This window comes from Rhinoraja longicauda, chromosome 8 (assembly GCF_053455715.1).
Source record: "Rhinoraja longicauda isolate Sanriku21f chromosome 8, sRhiLon1.1, whole genome shotgun sequence".
NCBI lineage: Eukaryota > Metazoa > Chordata > Chondrichthyes > Rajiformes > Arhynchobatidae > Rhinoraja > Rhinoraja longicauda.
The window spans coordinates 38,833,408-38,858,309 of record NC_135960.1 but is presented as its reverse complement, the minus strand read 5'-3'; the positions used below and the strand labels follow the sequence as shown (position 1 = coordinate 38,858,309).

The 24,902-nt window shown below is 42.9% G+C and overlaps 1 protein-coding gene across 3 annotated transcripts in view; it reads right to left on the bottom strand.

Annotated features, from left to right (window-relative positions):
- The window catches only part of LOC144595870 (fibronectin-like), a 114,421-nt gene extending 90,327 nt beyond the window's left edge, over nucleotides 1-24,094 (bottom strand). For 2 of the 3 annotated variants that reach the window (XM_078403677.1, XM_078403678.1), the window contains exons 1-12: nucleotides 23,738-24,090; nucleotides 20,482-20,610; nucleotides 19,539-19,676; nucleotides 18,239-18,367; nucleotides 17,411-17,548; nucleotides 16,310-16,456; nucleotides 14,063-14,209; nucleotides 12,466-12,642; nucleotides 9,962-10,141; nucleotides 8,354-8,506; nucleotides 6,444-6,572; nucleotides 4,441-4,584 (exon numbers count right to left, since the gene is read on the bottom strand). In XM_078403677.1, the coding sequence (XP_078259803.1) occupies nucleotides 4,441-4,584; nucleotides 6,444-6,572; nucleotides 8,354-8,506; nucleotides 9,962-10,141; nucleotides 12,466-12,642; nucleotides 14,063-14,209; nucleotides 16,310-16,456; nucleotides 17,411-17,548; nucleotides 18,239-18,367; nucleotides 19,539-19,676; nucleotides 20,482-20,610; nucleotides 23,738-23,825 (1,699 nt within the window). In that variant the 5' untranslated portion in view covers nucleotides 23,826-24,090. Of the gene's footprint in view, nucleotides 1-4,440; nucleotides 4,585-6,443; nucleotides 6,573-8,353; nucleotides 8,507-9,961; nucleotides 10,142-12,465; nucleotides 12,643-14,062; nucleotides 14,210-16,309; nucleotides 16,457-17,410; nucleotides 17,549-18,238; nucleotides 18,368-19,538; nucleotides 19,677-20,481; nucleotides 20,611-23,737 lie in introns of all 3 variants that reach the window. The other variant, XM_078403679.1, reaches the window with a different exon arrangement.
- Nucleotides 24,095-24,902: the final 808 nt, after the last annotated feature.

The window sequence follows — 24,902 nt, the reverse complement described above, 5'->3', positions numbered from 1 at the left end:
TATAATGAACTACATATTCAACACTGAAAACAATACCAGTCTCTAGTGACTCATTATTTTAACGTGGACAAAGATCAAGACGCAGCACATGGTAAACGATACCAACTAGACGGAAAATCTAAAACAGGGACACAATCTGGTTGTGCTCTGTGAAAGATAGGGTATGTGCTGGGAACGGGCACAAAGGATGCTTTTCTCAATTGGTGAATTGGGAGATGAAGAGCAGTGGGGGGGATTAAAAATTGGGAAACAAAAAAATTGATGGAAAGTATAAGTTAAACAATAGGGAAATGGCAAACTGTAAAGTAGAAGACAACAGATGTATTCGGATATTTCAGGGATAAATTAATCGAAGAATATGTCAGGATTGATATTTTATAGAAACACTGCAGTAGATAAAGTTTATCCAGAGCTCCTGAATATTTATTTTCATTCACACCAGGAAACTTACTTCATCACATGGTAACGCTCGAAAATTGTTTCTCAACAGTATTAAATTACCCGGGGGGGGGGAAATTATCAATGTGATATCAGCTCTATTTCAAATGTTACATCATGAAGAGTATAGTTAATAGTTAATGAATGATGTTTGATAAGCTGGTATCCATGTCTAAGAATACTTTTAAGGGAATTTAAATTGATAACATGGCAACTACCTAACCTCCAGAACACTGAAAAGCAAGTGTTACCTTCCACAGCAGTGAAAGGGCAAATATGATGCGTTGAAAGTGCACCCAGTGAAAGAGGTTTCAGACATGCAGTTAATTGACCACTGCATTCTGTGAAATAGTTAATGCGGGCGGCTCAGGAGAAAGAAAGATCTGTAAAAATCATCAAGGCACTGACACACTGACAAAGAAAATTGGCCAAAAACAATCGTTAAAGTCAAAACAACACTTGTTAAACCAACATTTGGAGTAAGGAGTCATCATTAGGAGCAAGAAGAATATAGATATTAAACAGGGACAGTTGAAGACTAAGGAAAATTAATAATTGACAATGTCTATCTACAAGATGGGAATGTTTAAAAATACGAATTTTAAAAATCCATTTACTCCATGAGACACTAAGACTTTTCTTATCTGCAGATGTTAGAAGGAAGAAAGTGCATGTCCCAGAAATGACTAAATCCCTGTATCACCTATCAAGGGGTTAAGAGGGAGAGGACACCCATTCAACACAGAATCACAACCACACGGAAGGGTCTCGACCCGAAACGTCACCCATTCCTTCTCTCCAGAGATGCTGCCTGTCCCACTGAGTTACTCCAGATTTTTGTGTCTATCTTCTAAAGTATAGATGGCAACCAATTGGATAAGCAATCAAGTGGAATCCAGTTAGTAGGATGACGCGGAACTAGGTAGATTTAGAAATATAACTGAAATCATCCATTACAGAGCCAGAAGTAATATGGACTGATGTGACAAATACCTGATCTTATGAATCAAATCAGACCTAATCCCCCTTTGGAGTAGATACAGGGATTTGAGAGGATTCGCTATTATCCCATTCTTCATCATACCTTAATGATTAGTCAAAACTGATTCAATAACTTGGGCAGAAGCTAATCTGGAAAAAATCAGTACAAGTGAAGCTGTCTTCATATGCCCAGATAATTTATAAGAGTACTCAGATACATGACTCCAGTTGGAAAAGTTAGGACTGAGCTGTACTATGAAAGTGATAGGCCTATCAGACATGAGAATTAGAAAGGGTATGTATGAAAGGGAAAATACTTTTTTTACCATCTGAGAGAACAATTATTGTTATGGATCATCCGAATCAGCAATTGACTTGAGACAGTAATCACTGTGTTAAACCTGTCAAAACCACAAAAGCAGTCACAGGAAAGAAAACCATAGATTTAGGAAAGTCACAGAAGAAACCTTCCTTACAACGTAAAACACGACCAACAGATCTAACAAGTGAAAGATTGCCTGAAAAATGAGGTCACTAAAGTTTGGTGTGATGCTACAAACTACCAGTGACCTTAATAATCTTTAACGGGTGAGACCCACTGGAAATGGTTAAGAATGAGAAAGAAAAGAGAAGGTTGGAAAATAACTAAAAGGCACAGATGTATAACTGAGCAAAGGGGCGAGGCCATTCAGGAAATTGTTTGTTGCAATGTAAAATGAAGATTAAAATGTATAAAAGGAGAGAGAGGGTGAAGAGAGAGAGAAAGAGAGCAAAAGAGAAAGTGAGATAGAGAGAAAGAAAGAGAGAGCAAGAGAATCCATGCCAGTGTTTCTCTGAGGGTCTCGACCTGAAACATCACCCATTCCTTCTCTCCAGAGATGCTGCTTGTCCCGCTGAGTTACTCCAGCTTTTTGTGTCTTTCTTCCATTGTCTCTCAAGGTGACTCGAGGTTCTGAGGAACAGACCGGGAACTGAACCATTACACCTGTATAGAGTGATTTTTTGCAATCACAACCAAGCGTCTTGAATTAAATTTTGAAAGTTGGACGTGTCTACAAAGTTGCAGCCCTAAGGAAGTCCCAAAGGCTGGCCTCCACCACCTACAAACACCTTCCTTCGGGTGAGGTTAGACTCCAGCTAATAGAGAATTGCCCTGCACAGAATGGCAGCCAAAGGTATCCTGCTGGGCCAGGCTGACCCTTACTCCATCAATCCAGTGCCATCAGGACACTGGGCCTGAAAGTGAGAATATAAGAAATGCATCTCCTTAGGCCAAAATTGGATATTTCAGGGACTGCAGGACCCCACCGGATCGTGGTGACTCTCTGCACGCTGTTCCAGAAGAGGATTTACTTTTTGCATGTATTGTATGATTTGACAGGATGGCATGCAGAACAAACATTTCACTGTTTCTCCGAGCACATGAGAATAATAAACCGAACTATGCTAAACTAACGGAAATTACATCATGTTCTATCTAGATTAGTGTGCACTGACCAGAGATTAAGACTGCATGGTGGACCACTCAATAAAGTTTAAAGTTTATGAAGACAATTCCAGGAAAAAGTAATAAGAAAGTGCTTGGCCCTGTCAGATTGCATAAATCAACTAGATTAGGAAGGATGATTGCCAACAATTAAACATTATTGCTCCATATGATATACACTTTCCACCAAACAACACAAAATCAGCTGCCTTACTTCCCCACTGGACGTGGGCAGGAATAACAGGGAAATGTTGTGCAAATCCATGGGGAAAGAGCAGAATGCAAAAGGCACTGGATTGCTCATTTGAACATCTAATACATGTTTGAGGAGCCAAGTAACCTCCTTCTTTGGTGGTGCATGATTCAATGATTTCTTTCTCCCTAAACCAATATTCAATACTAACAAAGTCATTCTCTCAGGCAATCAGCGCTTCATCGAGCACAAGTTAAACTGAAGTTATTTGGCATCACTGAGATCATGGCTGAGCTGAATCCAAACCCCATTATCCATCTCCCTTGCTCTACAAACAAATAAGCCCAACAATTTCAGCCTTCAAAAGAAGGGCAGTAGTCCCAGATTTCGATTACCCTTAAAATGAAGTAGTACTTCTTTACAGCCCTCTAAGATTCAATCAACTCAATGGAAATTGGATTTGGAAAGGGGTCATTATCACCATTGTTTCCCAAGTAAACCAGCTTGAACTCATGGGGAAATAGGATGCAAGAGACTGCAGATGCTGGAATCTGAAAAGAAAAAAAGAGTGCAGCTCGACAATCTCAGTGGTCCATTACCACAACTGACTTAAGAGCAACCATGCACCCACAAATCCAGAGACTCCATTCTTGGTCAATTTGTACCTAAAATGTCAGTCATAGCTCAATTGATAGCAGTCCATTCTGAGGGCGATGTATGTGGCAATACTTCTACTTCTGGAGATCTGAGAATAAAATTCTATGTAGCAAGATCAGACCGAGGGTGATTGTTGCCACACAGCAGCCAAGAAGGCTTGCTGAATGCCACTTATTTTAGCACTAGGTGACTGGCAATGTACTTACCTATGCGTGAAATGCTAAACACAGTAATATCCAGATCGATTTGAGGACCTCTGGAATTTTAAAGAGCACTTTTAACACAAGGCATGCTTGTGGGTATCTGTCTCCCTAATGCCCTAGATTTGGTCTTAGTCTTGGTAGTACATCTTCCTTTGTGAATAAAGCACAACTCCCATTCCATAACATCCACAGAAAACCTTAATTTCCATTACTTTGTGTTTGTGATACTGAGTCAGCAATGAGCGGCAGCTTATCACCACACATGTCATCCAAAATACGGTACCTGCAGCAGTGGGCCTGAAGCCCAGAATGGTCCCTGAACCCAGAGACAAGAGCACTTCTCTTAAGCCAAGCTGACATTAAATAAATGAACAATCTGCCTAGTGTTCTTGGGGCAGTGACGGGGGTAGTTACCCAGCATTCCTATTGCTGGCAATTACTGAATCACAACTGGCCAGGCCTCAGCACAGATATATCCTTACCCCCAACACCTTGTTTTGATTGACAGGTCCATTCACCCATTCCTCGGCCGTGACAATCACATACATATTTTAGCCCGTTGATTGTCTTTTCAAATATATCACCAATCTGGTAAATTCTGCCCGATTCGTTGTCCTGGCATTGGTCTAGAAGAGTTAGTGAAACAAGCAGACACAAGGTTACATAAAGCACACTAGCAAGACATTTGTTCCAATTGCTCTGCCCCCGTGTATACTGGGGTTTCTCCTAAAATTCCTCATTTGATTAATTGGTGACTAACCGTGTGTGTGTGTGTGTGTGTGTGTGTGTGTGTGTGTGTGTGTGTCTATATATATATATAGCTTCACTTTTTTAAAGAAGTCAGTCACACAGTGGCACTACAACTTCAGCTGATGCCTCACAGTTCCCACAACCTGGGTTTAGTGCTGACCCTTGGTGCTGCAAGGATACCCATGTGGTCATGTTCTCAGTGACAAGAAGGGATTCTTCCAGCTGCCCGGGAAATGGAAATAAAGAGCCTAGCCTGTTCAATCTTTCCTTTTATTCTCGTCAATATGGTTTTGCACCTTCAGTCAGTGCAGGCTCCATGATCTTTATGAAAATACATAATTTTCAAAACAGGTGCAACCTGGCCTCAGCCAAAATCCACGGGCACTCAGTTTACTGAGAGTGCCAGGAAGATTCAGCCCCAATCTGGCAAATTCACAGAGGAAATAAAAAGATAAAAACAATCAAAAACCTGCTACGTGGTGTCTTTAATTGGGATTATGCCCGAAATCATCCCCATGTTTCACAACATATATGGAGCAGCCATTACATTTGATATCCGGATGTCACAGACTTGGGACTGGGCTTGCCACAGATCTCGGGCACTCAATTCCAGCTGTTTTGAGTGGGGAAACAGCTGGCAAGACCCAGCAAAAAATGGGTAGAAATGAAAATTCCTACCTTTCTCCTTTCAAAAATATTTATTGCATTTATTTCTTCAACACCTTTAATGTTAAAGAGATCAGTGTTTGCTTTAAGATTTACCAGCTGTCTGGAACACCAGACAGTAGTGGTGAAGAGTTCTAAGGGGTATACATTTCAATTTGGAATGAAACTTCAAAAGGACTCAAGCACTACCATTTCCTTGGCAGTACTTTGCTATGAAATGAGGACTTGATTTATGACGGAAGAAATTAACAGCCATAGTTTACCAAGGGAGGAGGATTGATAACCAAAGGAGACCATTTGATGTTAATTGGCAAGGGTCTCTGGTGTAGAGAGTGTGAATGAGCCAAAACCTTTTTTTACTTTGTTATTTTTTATAATCCAAAACACCTGAGAAGATGAGATGATGAACCACACTCACACCTCTGTACAGCTATTCTGCCCAGGACATCTAGACCAGCTCATCTCGAGCAGCTTTTTCATTCATTTCTATTCCGACAAACCTATTGACTGCTGGGTGTCAACAATTCCGTTATCAGTTACTGTCCAGCAATCAGTCTCGAAAACCCCTTGGTCTCTCCATCTATATAACCATTCCTCCCATTTTTAATCTCTCTTTCCAAAATTCTCCATACCTGTGCCCAAGCTTCCTCCAACTCAACATCCCACTAACCTGGCTTTGTCATATTCTGTGAAGCAGCCTTTATTATAATAAAATCATAAATAATGTCTCTTGGTTCCAGACAATGGGTCCCACCCATCTTAATATTGCTAACCAAACTGCCCCTCTCATGCACCTATCTCCTCCACTGCTTAGCTGTGCGGGTTGCCGTTCAACTACTTTCATGTATCTATTTTGTTATAGCCAGAGAATAAACACTAGGACCCAACTCATCACCATTTGTGTTCTCTCCTCTGGATCCGTTCCCATTTCTCAGTTATGTCATCCCAAAACACAACAGGTTTGAGTTATCTGTTGCATCCCTGTGGGCTGAATTCGAAAGGAGCCCATTCTGTGCCTCCCCACCATCTTAAATCTTAATTGATACTATTTATAAGTAGAGATATATACCAATGGGATCACACTTCCACCGCCCTCTGCCTTGCCCTAAGCAAGTGCAGTTCATCTGGTGACCCATCTTATGCTGCTTGTTAAAATGCTGGTTTACTTGGTAGGTTATTCCATCCACCAAACACTGGTCTGTGAACAGAAAGAAAACATAAAAGATCCTGTTGATTTACATCGTTATAGCACCAAGACAGACCATTTGCACAACACGGTTCACCCAGCATGCTCAGTGAGTGTTCACTCTTGTTTCGCTCTCGCATACCTAGCTTCCGTTTAAAGGCACCCAAATTACATTTGCTTCAGTCATTGCCTGTGGTTTCTAGTTCCACATTGCAAATACTCTCTGGCTATAAAGTATCTCCAGCATGCCTTAGCAATGTTTGGTTTTGTGTCTATTGCACAGAGAAGAGCAACTTCCCTGCTGTTTACCTCATCAATCCATGGAAGACCTAAGTTAAGAGATAAGAGCAAAAGAATAATATCCACCCCATTGACCCTGTCCACTATTCAGATGTCTATCCGCCATCTTTCTGCATTGATCCCAAGTTCCTCCCTCTCTGTCTTGAATACATTCATGGACCCAAGCATCTATAACAGCAAACCATACACTGAGACTCTGACTTCTGATTCTGCTCTCGCTAGGCAAGGAAAACCTCCTTCAAGCACATTGTCTGTCACATCACTACAGTAGAAAGAAGCTATCGCAGACTATTCCATGTTTCCCATAAGGCAGTGCTTTGTTATTCCTGGCATCATCATACTAAATCTGTCTTGCATTATTCTCTCTTGTACCCTTTCTAATATGTGGCAAGCAGAACTGTTCTCCAAAGTACAATCATTTTTCAAAAGCATCATGTTGAATATGAATCCTGGAGCTTTTTGTTCTAAAGGACTTACATGTCTGTTTTGCTGTTTTTAATGATTTATACATTGCACCCCCGATCTCTCTGCTCCCCCATCCCACTGAAATAGTATCCATGAAATCTTGAGCTTCCTTAGTCTACAGGCCAAATATTACAGTTTGCAATGGCCCTGTACAGCTTTATCTGCCCCAATTCCTGCAGGACCCTGACGTGAGAGGACGCTGGCGCTGTTTGTTCGCCGCTTCTCCTTCAGGATAGTTTGTCTGTTTGTTTTGATGTTATGACTGTTTTTGTAAAGCGCTTTGAGCACCTGGTAAAGCGCTATATAAAATAAATGCTTATTAATTCTGGAAGTGCTCCTGTATCAACTACTGTTTTCACATGTATTGGCATTGTACATGTTATGTTGGAGCTCCTGAAGTCAATAATCCTCCTAGAAATAAAGACTCCCTTGTTGAAGCTTCTCCAAACATTCTCAATTACTTCTTTCAATGGTGGCAGGTGGGCTTTACTGCTTGGATATTTCAGAAAAAAACTTGCATTAGGGTTAGGGTTATTTCTACGAGTTATTCTACTCATAATCATTAACTCAAAATTAAACATCTTATTTCTTATCTACATGTGGTTTAACATGTGAGCTCCAAGCAGGATAAAGCTGAGAGAACTGAAAGTGATGGAGGGGGAGATAGAGAAAATAATTCAGAGAGGGAGGAGAGGGAAAGAAGGAGAAAGGGTGAAAAGGAATCAGAGGGAAACACTAAAAGGGAGAGAAGGGAAAGGATGAAGTAATGGAAGCAGGACAAAATGAGACAAACACATGCAGAAATAGAAGGGTGGCCAGTGGAAAATAATAAATAGAAAATGGGGATTGAGATTGGGAAGCAGGAGCAGAGTATATGATACCAATAAAGAAAGGAGCATGGATAGATCACATACAATTTCCAATGATGGTATAATATTGACCCATATTATTCTTGGAGAATGTCCATAGGATGTGAGAAGAAACAGGGTTTGTGCAGATAGCTTGCTGTAGAAATCAACTTGACTGACCTCGACGCTGATCAAGTTCTACACAACTCCATTCACCACGGCCATTTCCTAAACATGTACATTGCAGCATTTGACCATCGTCATGACGTTTATCCCACTGGTCTCCAATGTGATAGTTATCCCCTTGAGAGGGGGCGCACACTTCATCCGATGCTGGAAAGGGGTGATACAAATAAAGTGGCAATACGAGTAGCACTGAAAATCTAAAAGAGCTAGTAATGCAATCAAACAGAAATCTACACAATGTTGTCACTTAAAGACACATACATGCATGCATGCTACTAGTGATGTGATTCAATGGATCTGAATACTTCTTCCAAATAATCTTAGTAGGAACAGAAGGTAGTTGAGGCCAGTTCATTGGCTATATTTAAGAGGGAATTAGATGTGGCCCTTGTGGCTAAAGGGATCAGGGGGTATGGAGAGAAGGCAGGTACAGGTTACTGAGCTGGATGATCAGCCATGATCATATTGAATGGCGGTGCAGGCTCGAAGGGCCGAATGGCCTACTCCTGCACCTATTTTCTATGTTTCTATACATTGTTGCCGTTTGTGCCCACCTGGGGGCAGTAGAATTTTTTTAACTGAGATTAAAATAAAAAATTTCAAGTAAGTCCGTTTTTATGTGATACTAGACCAAGTTGGGCCCGTTCCTCATAGGGGGGGGGGAACAGGGAAGGGAGAGGGGGCCCCCACCCCCCACCACCACCCCTCTCCTCCCCACCCCTGCTGTCCCGTTCCCCCCACCCCTCCTCCTCCCCACCCCCACTCTTCCCCAGTCCCACTCTCCCTCCCACCCCCACTCTCACCCACCCCCTTTCCCCACCACCCCCCTTCCCCCCACCACCCCATTCTCTCTCCCACCCCCACTCTTCCCCACCCCCTCTCTCCTCTACCCCTCCACCCCCCACCCCTCCCCTCCACCCACTCTCCCCAACCCCATTCTGACTGTCCCCCTCCCCACCCCCCCACTCTCCCCTCTTCCCCACCACCCCCTGACCCCCACTATCCCCCTTCCCCCCACCACCACCCCTCTTCCCCCCACACCCCCTCTCTCCTCCCCCCAGCCTCCCCCTTTCACTCTCACTATATATATCAGATATGTAACTAAGGCAAGGAAATTGAGAAGAAACTGATCTGAAATTATCTTAACAGGTAGAGTCCTGGGTCGAGAGGCTGAATGATGTTCAGACTAGATTCCTAGTTGGTATAACTGATTCTTTCAAATGCAGGATGTACGTTACTCACTTTGCAATCCATTTGCCTCATTTGATTCCTATAAGGCTTTCTACTTGGCTGCCATGTTTTGGAGATTTTCATGGAGGGAACTGGATAAATGGATGGCATGCATAAATGTTGTAAGGCCTGCAGAATGGGTGGTGAATGGGTGTATTTAGAAAGCTGCTCGAGTACAGAGCGAGCTCAGACATGATCCGGGCAGAATGGTTGGCTTCTACTGATGCTGGAACAAGAGTGAGGCAGGCAAGTAGGATGCATAGGATGCAAGTAAGAAAGCATGTGTTGGGAGACTTTAATATTCATTGTTCCAAAGCGTGTCTGGATATCTAATACCATAAACTGGTCTCCAGCCATGTCCATAAGCCATACCTGCCATTGGGCAGAAACCGAACATTCCATCAGCATCGTAGTTTGTAGTTGTCCCGCACCACTTCATGCCATCCGTCCTCCCGGCAGATGTGCACTCAGTGTAGTTCTGTCTGTTGTACAGGTAGGGGAAGTGGCAAAATGCACCATTTGAGTTCCCTCCTCTGGTATAGACAAAGGGGGCTGTTTGCAGCAAATTGTCGAGACAAGGGTGGGGAGAGGGTAGATGGAAAACAAAGGTTAGTATTTCTACACAAGTTTCAAATTCAAAGGCTTTACTCAGACTCATCTTCTCGGCTACCCCTGACCCATTCCCTTGCCTAGCACAATAGTCTGCCTGTTATATTGGAAGGAATATTGAACTGATGGGAATCCCTGAAAAATCAGTGCGACAGCCATGATTGCTGTCCAAATTATGCTGCTGTCTGGAAATTGTTCATTATCTGTCACACCTGCTGGATATTCAAACAGTTGCCCCCTCTGTAAAAAGGGGTTTAAATCCCACTTTTTAAGAAAGGAGGGGGAGAGAGAAAACAGGAAATTATAGACCAGTTAGTCTGACGTCAGTAGTGGGGAAGATGCTGGAGTCAATTATAAAAGACGAAACTGCAGAGCATTTGGATAGCAGTAACAGGATCGTTTTGAGTCAGCACGGATTTACGAAGGAGAAATCATGCTTGACTAATCATCTGGAATTTTTTTGAGGATGTAACTCGGAAAATGGACAGGGGAGAGTCGGTGGATGTGGTGTACCTTGATTTTCAGAAAGCCTTCGACAAGGTCCCACATAGAAGTTTAGTGGGCAAAATTAGAGCACATGGTATTGGGAGTAGGGTACTGACATGGATAGAAAATTGGTTGGCAGACAGAAAGCAAAGAGTGGGGATAAATGGGTCCCTTTCAGAATGGCAGGCAGTGACTAGTGGGGTACCGCAAGGCTCGGTTCTGGGACCGCAGCAATTTACAATAGTCAAGTCAAGTCAAGTCAATTTTATTTGTATAGCACATTTAAAAACAACCCACATTGACGAAAGTGCTGTACATCAGTTCAGGTACTAAGAAACGAACATACAATGGCACACAAACATAACAGCACATACATAAACAGTTCACACTGCCCCCTCAGAGTGCCTCAAACGCTAGGGAGTAGAAATAGGTTTTGAGCCTGGACTTAAAGGAGTCGATGGAGGGGGCAGTTCTGATGGGGAGAGGGATGCTGTTCCACAGTCTAGGAGCTACAACCGCAAAAGCATGGTCACCCCTGAGCTTAAGCCTAGACCACGGGATAGTCAGTAGCCCCAAGTCGGCCGACCTGAGGGACCTGAAGATAGAGTGGTGGGTTAGAAGATTTTTGATATGGGGGGGGGGGGGGGGGGGGGGGGGAGCTGAGTATAGGAGCAAAGAGGTCCTTTTGCAGTTGTACAGGGCCCTAGTGAGACCACACCTAGAGTACTGTGTTCAGGTTTGGTCACCAAATTTGAGGAAGGATATTCTTGCTATTGAGGGCGTGCAGCGTAGGTTCACTAGGTTAATTCCTGGAATGGCGAGACTGTCATATGTTGAAAGACTAGAGCGACTAGGCTTGTATACATTGGAATTTAGAAGGATGAGAGGGGATCTGATCGAAACATATAAGATTATTAAGTGGTTGGACACATTAGAGGCAGGAAACATGTTCCCAATGTTGGGGGAGTCCCGAACCAGGGGCCACAATTTAAGAATAAGGGGTAGGCCATTTAGAATGGAGACGAGGAAAAACGTTTTCAGTCAGAGAGTTGTAAATCTGTGGAATTCTCTGCCTCTGAAGGCAGTGGAGGCTACTTCTCTGGATGCTTTCAAGAGAGAACTAGATAGAGCTCTTAAAGATAGCGGAGTCAGGGGGTATGGGGAGAAGGCAGGAACAAGGTACTGATTGAGAATGATCAGCCATGATCACATTGAATGGTGGTTCTGGCTCGAAGGGCCGAATGCCCTACTCCTGCACCTATTGTCCATTGTCTAAGAGGCCTTGAGCCATCCAACTCAGAAGTGTTTTCTCATGTTATTTTTCAGGCATTTCTATCCTTCATAAATGGATGATCAAACAGCTTCCCCTGTTCACGTTCTCCAAAAAACGTGAATTACACCTCCTATCATCTACAAAATTGCTCTGGATCGCAGTCTTTCATCGTTTTAATGTGCAAATTGGAACGCTATTCGATGTAGGTAAGGCTTCAATGTTGAGCTTCCCTCCTTGCATGTTTGTGTCATCAACAATCAACTATCCCAGTAATGAGTAACCAAATATCAATTATTTTCTTGATTACAACCAAGCACAGGGAAGTCAGGCCAAATTCCACAACTGCTGGGGATATGGGGAACGGGCAACATTGGCTTGTAATTCTTATCCAATTTATTCGACCTACCAATGCATTTGATGGATTACTAAGCATCAGGTAGTGAAGCTTATCTAAAACAATTTCTATGTGTTTGATAACATTTAATTGGAAAAAGACATCCTCACTTACTGATTGGATCTTTGCAGAGAGAGTACATGCCGCCTTTGTCGAACTCTGCGTTTGTGCTGCACCAGTATTTGTGGTCATTCCGTCCTTCGGTGGTGCAAGATTTGTAGATCTTTCCCAGGAACGTGAAGGGAAACACACAGGGTGCTCCATCGTTATTTCCCCCATAAGTCTGCTCTGCTACTCAACACAAAGCAATGGCAAGAAGTTACAACTCCTCTCTCAATCCCAGGGTGCTCCCAATCCCAGACACTCCAAAACACTTCTCAACCAAAACGGAACACTTGAACTATGATCGCTATTCTAATATGGGAAACAGGGCACTCAAACTGTGCAAAGGAAAATTTCATGCAAATCATTTTTTTGTTGACCAGTAGAGCCAGGAGAATCCATCAGCCCTTCCTCAAATATGATAAAATGGCTTGGTTAGCTTCCCATCTAAACAGCTGAGATCCTGAAAATGTTGTACCCTGTCGGTACTGCACTACAGGATCTGCCTAGACCTCAGTGCCCAGGTCTCTGGAGCTGGATAATCATAGAACTTCCTGAATCTACATCCTGATTACATATAGTTCTTAATTACAGTTTCATTGAATGTTAATGCAAATTACGGGACCAGACAAAAGCCCTAATTCAGCAGGGGGGAAAAAAGGAAAATCCCTCTTTTCTATTGAGGGAGGTGGGAGTGTGAAGAGGGTGAGAGTATTGACAGTATTCACTTAAATGCACAGCAACACAGAGTGGGAAGTGTGCTTGAATGTGGCAGATTAACCAATAGAGTTTGGGGTGAATAACTCAGAGGCTATTAATGCATCTGGTTAATCTTTTCATATCGTGGCAATAATTCTACATTTGAGTCAAATATTTCATGCTGCCCTTTCTGCCCATCTACACTAATTCTATTTGCTTGCATTAGGTACATAACACTTGCCTATTTGAATGCATCTAAATGTTTCATCAACAGTAATTGTTTCCAATTCCACTAACATCTTTGGCAGGGTGTTCTAGATATCAACCAGTCTCTGTGTAAAATACTTTCCTTTCCCCTCAGATCCCCTTTAAAACTCTTTCCTCTCACCCCTTGTTTATCATGTTCCTACCCCAGGAAACAAGTTCAAGTCAAGTCAAGTCAAATTTATTTGTCACATACACATAGTGCAGTGAAATGAAAGTGGCAATGCCTGCGGATTGTGCACAAAAAAGAAAAGAAAAAAAAAGAATTACAGATAATCTACCTTATATCTGCCTCTCACAAGCCCTTGGCATCCCTCACTCCAGACTAAACAAACCCAGCCTATCAATCTCTCCTCATAACTGAAGTCCTGAAATCCAGGCAAAATCCTGGTAAAACGGAAACACAAGGATCTGCGAATGCTGGTTTACCCAGAAAAACACAATGTTTTCAAGTGACCCAGTGGGATCAGGAGAACATGGATAGGACACAAATCTGGACAGGGCCCTTCCACAGATTTCTGCACTCCATCTTGTGTAATAGACAGCAACTCAAAAATTGACCATTTCTTAAACAAATGAATATCGGTGCGATGTTCAGGGAGGTGACAAATGTTTTTGAGTGACGAGAGAGGTTGTTAATACTTACTCCGATCCTGGCAGCTCACACCAGTACCCATGCAGGTACATAACAATCGGGTAGTGCCTTGTATGTGGATCCACTGCATTCCATCAGAGTAGTAAACACCTGGTTCGCCCATGCACCGATGCTGTACATTGCGTTCTGAAGAGGGCCCTAGAAAAGAAAATTTGTTTTTTTAAAAGTTAATAGCTATTTCCAGAAAACACGAAATGCACAAGTCAATTCAGCCCATTTTGTCCATGCTGACCCTGAACCATCCAATTATCTATAAAATTTTCTCTTTTATATGCCCATCTGCTCTCACCGATTTTCCTGCCACCCACTCTCCTTCGGAAAATTTGCCGCAGCTCATTAACTGACAAACCAACATGCATTTTGGCATGTGAGAAGAAACTGAAGCAGTCACAGGGCGAGCTTGCAAACTTAACATAAGCTGACGCAGTGCATTCTGATGCGGTAGCTATTTCTCAAACACTTGCCATTTTACAGACTAATATCAGAAGCTCTAACTCCCAGGTTACAACATTATGCCTACCTTTCTATCCAATTTGAATCAATGCTGAAGTTTCAAGTGGGTAGTGGGCACTATATCTTTAAACCTTTGCTCTGGAAGCATGGCTCAAGAAAAAAACCAGACATGATCTATTGATTAACATTAGACTCGATGACTGAATGGCCCATTCCTGTTCCTCCTACTTATGGTCTTTTAGAACATTGTATCCCACTCTCTTTGAAGGACAGGCTGTATATTCTTAGGCTGTGTATTTATTTGTTCATGGCTTCTTCCTATCATTAAGACTGGGCCCCTTCTTTACAGTTCCAAAGAGGGTTAATACATTGAAGTATGCAAAATTCTTACAGCACTTGACAGAGTGTATAAGATGAACCCCTGGGGTATATGGATCGCAGTAGCAAAGTAACAGCTCTAGCATCAGGACAGAAGTGAAGAAATGTCTTCACCTACAGAGCAGTAGATCAATGGAAGCCTTGAGCCAAGCAGCCGGGGAGGCTCTGTTTTAGGGCACATTCAAGATGCAGATCAAGAGACTTTTAGATACCAAAAAAATCAAGGAATGCAGCATAGTGTAGGAAAGTAGCACTGTGGTAGAAGGGCATACTGATAGCAGAGCAGCTACAAGGGACTGATTGGCCTGCTCCTGCTCTATAGTGACAGCCACTATAATGGAATGGGGCAAAAGACATTAAGCTCTTTGCAAAAGGAAAAGAATGGTCGAAAGCTAACCTGAGGCTGCTGCACCTCCGGCTGCACTGAATGCCACATTTACCAAAGCCCTTGCAGAGGGCTAAAATATTCACAACTATGAAAGTACACCTTCCCTACAGCTTCTTCCCAACAGCCATCAGGCCATTAAGCACTACTATCTCCAAATAAGCTCTGGACAACATGGACTTGGGGGCATTGGTTTTGTCTTTTTGTACTATTATAGTTTGTTTTTGTGTGTGTGTGTGTGTGTGTGTGTGTGTGTGTGTGTGTGTGTGTGTGTGTGTGTGTGTGTGCGTGCGTGTGCATAAAGAATTCTGAAGTGTATAGACACATCCTATCTGCTCAAGTTCAAACAAGTGCCTCAAAACTCATTGCCCGGTGGTTCATTCTACAGCAAGACAATGATCCCAAATATACTGCTGTAATTTCTACATGGTGAAACCAAAATGTATAAAATTGGCCTTTATTAAAATCTGACAATGTGCACTTTAACCACATATGATTTTTTTTCTATTAGAAATCTCAAATTGTGGAGTACAGAGGCAAATAAATAAATGATGGGTCTTTGTCCCAAACATTACAGGGGGCACTTTATCTGGGACATATGACAATAAAACACTCTTGACTCACCACAGGCTGCTGCTCCTCAATGAATTTCACACTCCCTTCCAACCTGCCCAATGTTTCAGTGGCAACTGCCCCACCCATATCTCATTATCTTCCCCTTCCCACCATTGATATTCCATGCAAAGAAATAGCCACAAATGTGTGACATTATCTCCAGCAAGCTGCTGGGATATACTAACAGGCTGTCCACTGATTTGTCTCGATAAAGCCTGTGGCTGAACATCAGGTTTTTAATCGTCTACCATTCAAGAAACAAGGATAATTTCATCTTCTCATTGTTCTTACGCCTGTATCTGCCTGGTTCTTGTCATATCAGATGCTTCAAAGCACAGCAATTGTGCCAATGACATGCACTTACAGGTATTACAAAAGGCAGACCCTGGGTGGTATCCCACACTTACCCAGAATAGGCCTACTGCTTTCACATTCCCACTCTCCACGACCTTTGCCAAGGCAGGTGCATCGAAGTTGTGTTCCCCCGTTGCCTGTTTTGGTCCAGGTTTCTCCAATTTTGAAGGACTTCTGGACATCCTGATCATTGCACCGGTCTGTAACAGTTGGCGGAAGAGCATTACCATAACAACATATCAGCCAACAAAGATAACCTGCAATGATGTAGCTCTTTTTGGCATAGTAAAAGCAGTCTACAAAGCAGTCTATTTTTTTCACTGAACATGCATTGCACAAGAAAATAACATATCATGTGAAGACAAAAGCAAAGAGGTTGGCCTTAAGGTGTGCTTTAAATAAAAAGTGAGGAAGAGTAGTTTAGTGTTTTGGTCCAAGACAGTTCAAGCACACTTCTCCAATGAAAATTGGGGTGCCCCTGAGATTTGGCTCAGAGGCTTTATGTGGAGGTGACGAGACAAGGAAGAGCAAGGCCAAAAAGAGATTGACAATAAATTTGAATTGAGGCACAATGTAGGCCAGGGCGCATGAGTTGAGCGGTGAACATCAGAAATAGGTATATGCAGCTCTCAGGAATATCAGATGTTAGTTATTCCTCAGCCGCAGAATCAACACTCTCGGAGATCATTCCGGAGACTCCGGAAATAGTTCAACGTATACCAAAAAAGGTAATTAATTCCTTCATTCAAATTAGAAACAAGAGGAGACCACTCAGGACTCATGGCTGTCCAGGGTATTGCAACATGGTGGTTGTATCTGATCAATATTTTTCATTGAAATTCTTGGCCAGATTAAAAATATGTCTCTTTCAATTTTGAAAGCTTTACTTTTGGGAACAAGAGTTTTGCACATTTCTATTTGTTGAGTGTGTGAGGAAGTACCTCTAGCAGCCCTTCAGTGGCCTGTTGAGGTTACGCCCTCTCATTCTGGATTCCTTCAGCAGAGTAAATAGTTTCTCGCTAACGATAACATCAGGTTCATTAATCATTGTAAACAATTAGACTACATAAATAGCCAAGTCTGCATTCAGCAGATTTCTGTTGAGATGGTTCAGCATTTAATCAAAGGATCCCATGGTCAAAAGTCAAACCTACTTCGTGAACTGCAAGTGATGCGTCCATTGCCTTCTCCCAGACACGTGCACTCAATCATCATCCAGCCTTGGTGCAGCCTTTCCCAGATATCTCCAACAACGTGGGGAGTCTTGGCCACATTATCAAAGCATCTTTCCGCTGCACGGACACATAGTGCAAATTTAAGCTCAGTATTGTGGAGTCAGATTCATCCAGCATTAAAAAAAAACAAGTCTGTGCTGATTGCCAACCAGCCACATACAATAATACTATTTATTTTCATTCTCATTACATTTCCATATTCCCTACCTACCACACTTCCCACCCCCCAAATTATGCTCACACACATTTCAAATTCCATTTTTCTTTATGGCACAGAAGGAGGCTATATGGCCAATCACATTGTCATAAAAATGCACACGTTGTTTTCAGCCCATCCTACTATTAATCCGCATATTAGTGGAAAGTTACAGCGGCCAATTAACCAATTAACCAACCACTGTCTTTGGGATGTTGGAGGAAATGAGCAACCAAGGGAAACCCACATTCACAGGGAGAACGTGTAAACTGCACCCTGACAGCACCCGAGGACAGGATTGAACCCTCGTCGCTGGAACTGTGAGGCAGTGGATTACATGATGCACCAGTTTATTTTTCTCTCTTTTCCTGGTTGCATGGGTTAACCATCAATGTGTCCATGCTTGTGTAATTCAAAAGATTCCTTGTAATGGTAAAATCCACCTTTCAATAGAGTAGTGTTTTATGGTGGGTTAGCAAGTACTGTGCTGACCAAAGGGAATGGGCTGTCAAACTTAGATTTTGATTCTAACACAAAACCATATACTGTACCTAATGCTTTGCAGGTCCATTCTCCTTTCCCATTTCCAAGGCAGACGCACTCCATCATATGGCCACTCTCATGAGGTCTTTTCCAGGTATCACCAATCTTGTAGGACTGACCTGCCTCGTGGCACCGATCTGTGAGATAGAGACATGCCCTCAGTGCTTTGAACTGGCTGCAAGGCCAAAAGTCATGATTCTACATTCCGTGACCATTTTCAGAAACACTCAGGACAATCTTTGGTTGATTTAGTTGGCAAGGCTAGAAACATCAGCCACTTGATCTTCACTCTGCATCATGCTAAGTTAAATTAGGTTTATGAAGGAATGGTCAGGATGAAAAGAATATTGGAGTTGCAATCCCTCGGTATTAAGGAGAATGTACAGAGGGGTTAAATCATGGATTGAATGCTGCGAGGATTGGGAATAGGAGCTCAGGATTGGACTGGGATGGACCTGGGGAATCATGAGGAGGGTGTGTTGTGGATGGGTCTGGTGAATGGGCTGGAGCCCCAAGCATTAAGAAACGTGCCTGGGAGATGCATAGGTTAGGGGTGGTGACCAGGGGAAATGGAGGGTCTGTCTCAATAGACAATAGGTGTAGGAGGAGGCCATTCGGCCCTTCGAGCCAGCACCACCATTCAATGTGATCATGGCTGATCATTCTCAATCAGTACCCCGTTCCTGCTTTCTCCCCATACCCCCTGACTCCGCTATCCTTAAGAGCGCTCTATCTAGCTCTCTCTTGAATGTATTCAGAGAATTGGCCTCCACTGCCCTCTGAGGCAGAGAATTCCACAGATTCACCACTCTCTGATTAAAAAAGTTTTTCCTCGTCTCTGTTCTAAATGGCCTACCCCTTATTCTTAAACTGGAGAATTGCGGAGGAGTCGAGAGAGCGAGGGCAAGGATGGGCTTTATTGACAATGGAGTCATAATGTCGATGGACATCCACGTAGGCTAGAGGTGGTACAAGAATATTGGCTGAATTCCAGAATAGACTGGAGAGGTTTATAAGAGAGGGAGAGGCCTTGGGTTTCTAACAAGAGAGAAATATGTCACCCACCCCCCCTAACGTTTTAAGGTACATCTGCACTGAGACAGGTTAAAATGTCCAAAACAGACGCCCGTCAGCCTGATGATAACAGAATGAATTGTGATGGGAAAGGTCCAGTATATACCTGAACCAGGGCTGGAATTAAAGTATTTAAAGATTACAAGGATTTAATTGCACCCTAGAAATTCTCAGCAGTTATTGTCCCATCATCTTCATTTTCACATTTGATTCTTTGTAAATACTTGTCCTTACTTGCAATAGTACAGCTGATCCTTCCTCTGCCAGCTCCAATGCAGGTACAGTCCCAAATCATGTCGTCCTTCGGGCGCTCCCAGGTGTCACCAACATCGTGACTCTCCCGAGTGTACTGATCAAAGCATTTCTCCGCCACTGCGTCAAACAAAACGGTCATTGTCAGGTCAGTGAACTCCTAGATCCTTCCAAACAAGGAGCAAGTCCTGCTCAACACTCTTGCAAGCCCTTGTACCATCACCACCACCCACAAACATCCAGTAGCTTTTTCAATGCACAAGCTCACTCCCTGTGTTTACTAATCTACAAGCTGTGTTTGGTTGATTATATGTGTCAATAGAGGAGTTATATTGTCCCAGCAGTGGGTTTAAGTCTCATATTGTTCAGCAGCAATCAAACACATTTTTATCCGGGGCCCGGAGCCTATCTTTCCTGGCAGTGAAGTCATTGCCAAAGTGCCGCAGTAGAGATGGAACAGGGGCCAAAATGCTTACTCTCTTCCAATCTGGTAAGTTCACTTCTTCTAACCTTTCCAATGAAGCTACACATTTTCAAGTGTCTCAGCAAACCTACAAATAATTAATCATCTCTTTAAAAAAGCAGAGGAGCAAGGAATGGCACTGTTGTAGAATGATGCATCCCTGCGCGTTGTCCATGTAGGGTGATATTTATAGATCCACGAGAACCTCCAAATGAGCATTAAAAAAGGACTGCCGTCACCCCTGTGGACTTTGCATATTTCATGTGCAATTGAGTGATGAACCTCAACATGCTATTTAATCACTGCACAAGCAAATGTGTGGCATGGATTTGTAGGTTATAAATTCAAAGTTTGCAATGAAAATTGGGAGACAATATTTTGATGATTGCTGCTTGAGGCTTTAAAGAGCTCAAGATAGTTTACACAGGACTCAGGAAAATGGGTTACTAACTAATTACTTACCATCACTTTTGGATTCACAGTTCCAACCGCGACCTGCGCCATGGCAGGTACATATCATCACTCGACCCAAGTATGTGCGCTCCCACTGCTGGTTTACCTGGTAATACTTCCCATTGTCATAGCAAGAATCTGAACAGAGGGAAAACATACAGATATCAAATCAACATGTTTCCCAAAAGACCAAAGCTGCACCGCGTTATCTTGAAGAACTCTCTAAATACTCATTGGGTCAGTCAGTGGCTCAGGTGGAAAGTTCCATTTCAGATTGGGTTTTGGTGGGACCATTCCAGACACATCATCTAAAATAAACTAGAGATTCCTAGACACTTGGGTGGGGTCAGACAGCATGTGTGGACAGAGACAGAGGGTTAACGCTTTCAGGTCCATTACTTTTTTATCAGAAGTTATTGGCCCAAAACATTAACTGTATTTCTCTCTCCACAGAAGGTGATTGGCCTGCTGCATATTTCCAGCATTCTGTATTACTTCAGATTACCAACATCTTCCAGCTCTTACATAAACTATTCTGTTCTATTCGCAGATGATTCTCTTCAACTTAGCGAGTTGCATAGCTCATGTAGGAAAATAACTGCAGATGCTAGTACAAATCGATGGTATCACAAAATGCTGGAGTAACTCGGCGGGTCAGGCAGCATCTCTGGAGAAAAGGAATGGGTCCTTGGATGAAGTCGAAGGGGGAGGTAAAGGGACAGGTGTTGCATCTCCAGGAGTGAGATCCCGTTGGAGGTGACGTAAATGTTGGAGGATCCCGTTGGAGGTGACGGAAATGTTGGAGGATAATTTGTTGTATACATTTCCGTCACCGCCAACGGAATCCCACTACTGGCCACATCTTCCAATCTCCTCCCCTTTCTGCTTTCAGCAGAGACCGTCACTCCCTGATCCACTCATCCCTTCCTACCCAAATTACCCCTTCCCCAGGCACTTTCCCTTGCAACCGCAGAAGATGCAACACCTTTCCCTATACCTCCCCCCTCGACTCCATCCAAGGACCCAAACAATCTTTCCAGGTGAGGCAGAGGTTCACCTGCACCTCCTCCAACCTCATCTATTGTATCCATTGTTCCAGATGTCAACTTCTCTACATCGGCGAGACCAAACGCAGGCTCAGTGATCGTTTCGCTCAACAACTTCGCTCAGTCCACCTTAACCAACCTGATCTCCCAGTGGCTGAGCACTTCAACTCCCCCTTCCACTCCCATTCTGACCTTTCTGTCATGGGTCTCCTCCAGTGTCAGTGAGGCCCACCGGAAATTGGAGGAACAGCGCCTCATATTTCGCTTGGGCAGCTTACAGCCCAGCGGTATGAACATTGACTTCTCTAACTTTAGATAGCTCCTCTGTCCCTCTATTCCCCTCCCCTTCCCAGTTCTCCCACTGTCTTCTCATCTCTACCGATATCCTTTCTTTGTCCCTCCTCCGACATCAGTCTGAAGAAGGGTCTCGACCCGAAACATCACCCATTCCTTTTCTCCAGAGATGCTGCCTGACCTGCTGAGTTACTACAACATTTTGTGATACCTTCGAGTTGCATAGCTCGACCCAACCATCAATTCAATTTATATTTAATTTATATTTAAAATAAACGTTTCAGATTTATTTTAAAGTGTGGCACCAATAACGGTCTTAACACAAGTTTTCACCAAATGAAAAAAGACCACATGACATTAAACTATTTACTTTTTTCTATCACCATTGAATGCTTCCAGATTCTTATCCTTTCAGATTTCCAGTATTTGCGGTGTTTTTATTGCTTATTGTCTTCCTTTGATCTTTACGAATTATTTCAGGATAACTCAATTGTTGCCTTATCCACATAACTCCTAGCTCATATACCTAGAGTGTCATTTTAAAAAGAAGCAGTGAAGCTTAAATAGCTTCAGTAGGACGGTATCTTCAGCTCAACCTCTTGTTCCAATCTCCCCGTTACCAATCAGTGGATGAATAGTGACCTGTTTCTGCATTGTTTCTGCTGAGCTGCTCCCTCTAGGCATATAACTAAATCCAAGTGGCTGCCAGGTCCTGCATTTGAACTCGATGCATCTGCCAGGATTACTCTTGGGTTAATTTACCAGTGCAATATACTCCACACAGCCTTAGGAAGATCATAAGATCGATCTGAGGTTTGATTCCTGACTGGACAGCTATGAAATAGGGATGGGGTTATTACAGAATGAGCAAATGAATGGCTTTTGATCCCTAATCCAGTTCCCCAAACCATTGTCAAACATCTGTGCCAATATTCAGTGTTAAAGTCTAACACACTGTGGGAAAGACAAATGGGCTCCCAGTGTAAACGTTTCTTCATAGGATTAGCGAGGTGAAGGTCACAATTGATCTTTCTATGTGTAGGAAAAATGGAATTGAACCAAAAAAGTGCAAAATGTTGCTGATCTCGCTTATTTGAAAGAAACACAATATGTTGTAAGCATTCAGCTGGTCAGGAAACATCTGGAGAGGGAGGGGGGGGGGGGGAAGGGAAAAGGTAGTTGTTGGGTCTTTTGTCAACATTAACCTTAAAATGTTTGGTCCAGAAAATCGGATTAAAAAGCAACTTAAATTATGAACAATTCGTAGTGGCATTAACCCCTTACGTTGTGAACCCAAGTTACTCCTTCCAATTAATCTACAAATGACACTTACAACCCATCATGCTTGCCATTGAAAGTGCCACTTTGAAAATGTACTCAGTGAAATTATTCACGTAATTTTCTACATAACCAAATCGATGCACTCCAAGTACAACCATATAAAATTTGCTGTTTATAAACACAAGATAGGTTTGTAAAACAGCTATCTACCCATATTTGCAGAATACAAGAATTACTATGACACAGGCTTGTTAAAATATATTAAGTAATTCATATACATGTTGAAAAAAACCATTTTGGAAGTTTAGTTTTAGGTTTATTAAAAGTTCTTTGAATAATGGTAGTACAACTTTGAAATTGAAACTTTGAAATCCAGAAGATTTGTATTACAAGTTTAAAACATCACATCAATTTCATATAAACTTGGAAAAAAAACTCAAGGTTTTGTAATACAGATCTTTTAAAAAACCTTTGCGGTTGGAATAATGTAACCAGGACGTCAATGCGCAAGTTTAATGTGTGCCTTACAAACGTTTGAGATATTGAAATACAAGTTTAAATTGTTTTACGACTGGCATTGCGAAGTTTAAAAAGTCAGGGAAATATTTCACCGGGGTTTAACGAAGTTATTTGCTACTACTTACTTGCGGGGGATGCCATCGAAATTGATGTGCTGCCGGCTATACCGAGACCGGCGAGCAGCAGGAAGCCCCCGAGCATGGAGCGATGCATCTTCTCAGCACCGTTGTCCCCCGCTCAGCTCAGCTCACTCAAGTGCACCCAAGCCAAGCCAAGCCTCTTTGCTTCAGGGAGCGGAGAGATAGAGAGTGCAACAGAGGATGGACGGTGGGCCACGGTGCTCCGATCCTCACCCCTCTTCTCACACCTGGCCAGTGAGTGAACGAGTGGCTGTCCCTCCTTCTCTTTTTATAACATTCCCAACTCCATCCACACCAGCCAGGGCGGGGAGGTGGAGCCTGGGGGGGAGGAGGGTGGTCGCATCAATAATATTTACAAGTCTGCCGCTGACATGAACTGCAGGACTTAAAAAAACATTCAGACACTGATCAGAAACAAGGCGTCTCTCTTAAAGGGCTATTGCATCGTTTACCCTCCATTATAAATGAACTATGTGCAAATAGAAGCGAGTCATTATGTGAAAATGCATCACCGCTCTGCATGCAAAGAAAGAACACCGATGACAAAATGTTTACATATATTAATCATAAAGTCAGATTTTATTTAACTCTTGCCAGCTATTTACTTCTGGCTCAACTTTATGAGAAGGTAAAACTTTCAGGAATTTAGAGATTGGTTAATCGTTACTGGGAAGTGTTTATTCGCAATGAAGAATGTCTCATGTGAAGGCGATGTTAAGATGGGCGCCAATTCGCAGCGGTAGCGCTGAGCCCCGATGTGTTTGGATTCGGTCGGCGAACGAGCCGCGAACCTCACGAGCATCGCGCGGGGAAGTTTGCTCGACGACAAAGATTTGATCAGAACCACGGACCATTTGCACAATGCAGACTTAAATAAACAAGCACAATTGTGCAAAATGCATGCAATTCTGATGCAGGCTGTGCAAGTGTTGCGTAAAGTTGCGTGCAATGAGCAGTTCCGAATGAGGTGCAGACGATTTGGAGATAGTTTGCTGAGTCGAGGGGACGGGGACGGGGAGGTGGGGGGTGGTTGTTGCAATGTCGACAGCACTGCAGACAGATGCGGGGTTTTATGTTGAACTGGTAATTAGTCGTCACTGACTATTGGAAGACACCGAACTATCAAACTCAGCTTTTACAATATATTAAA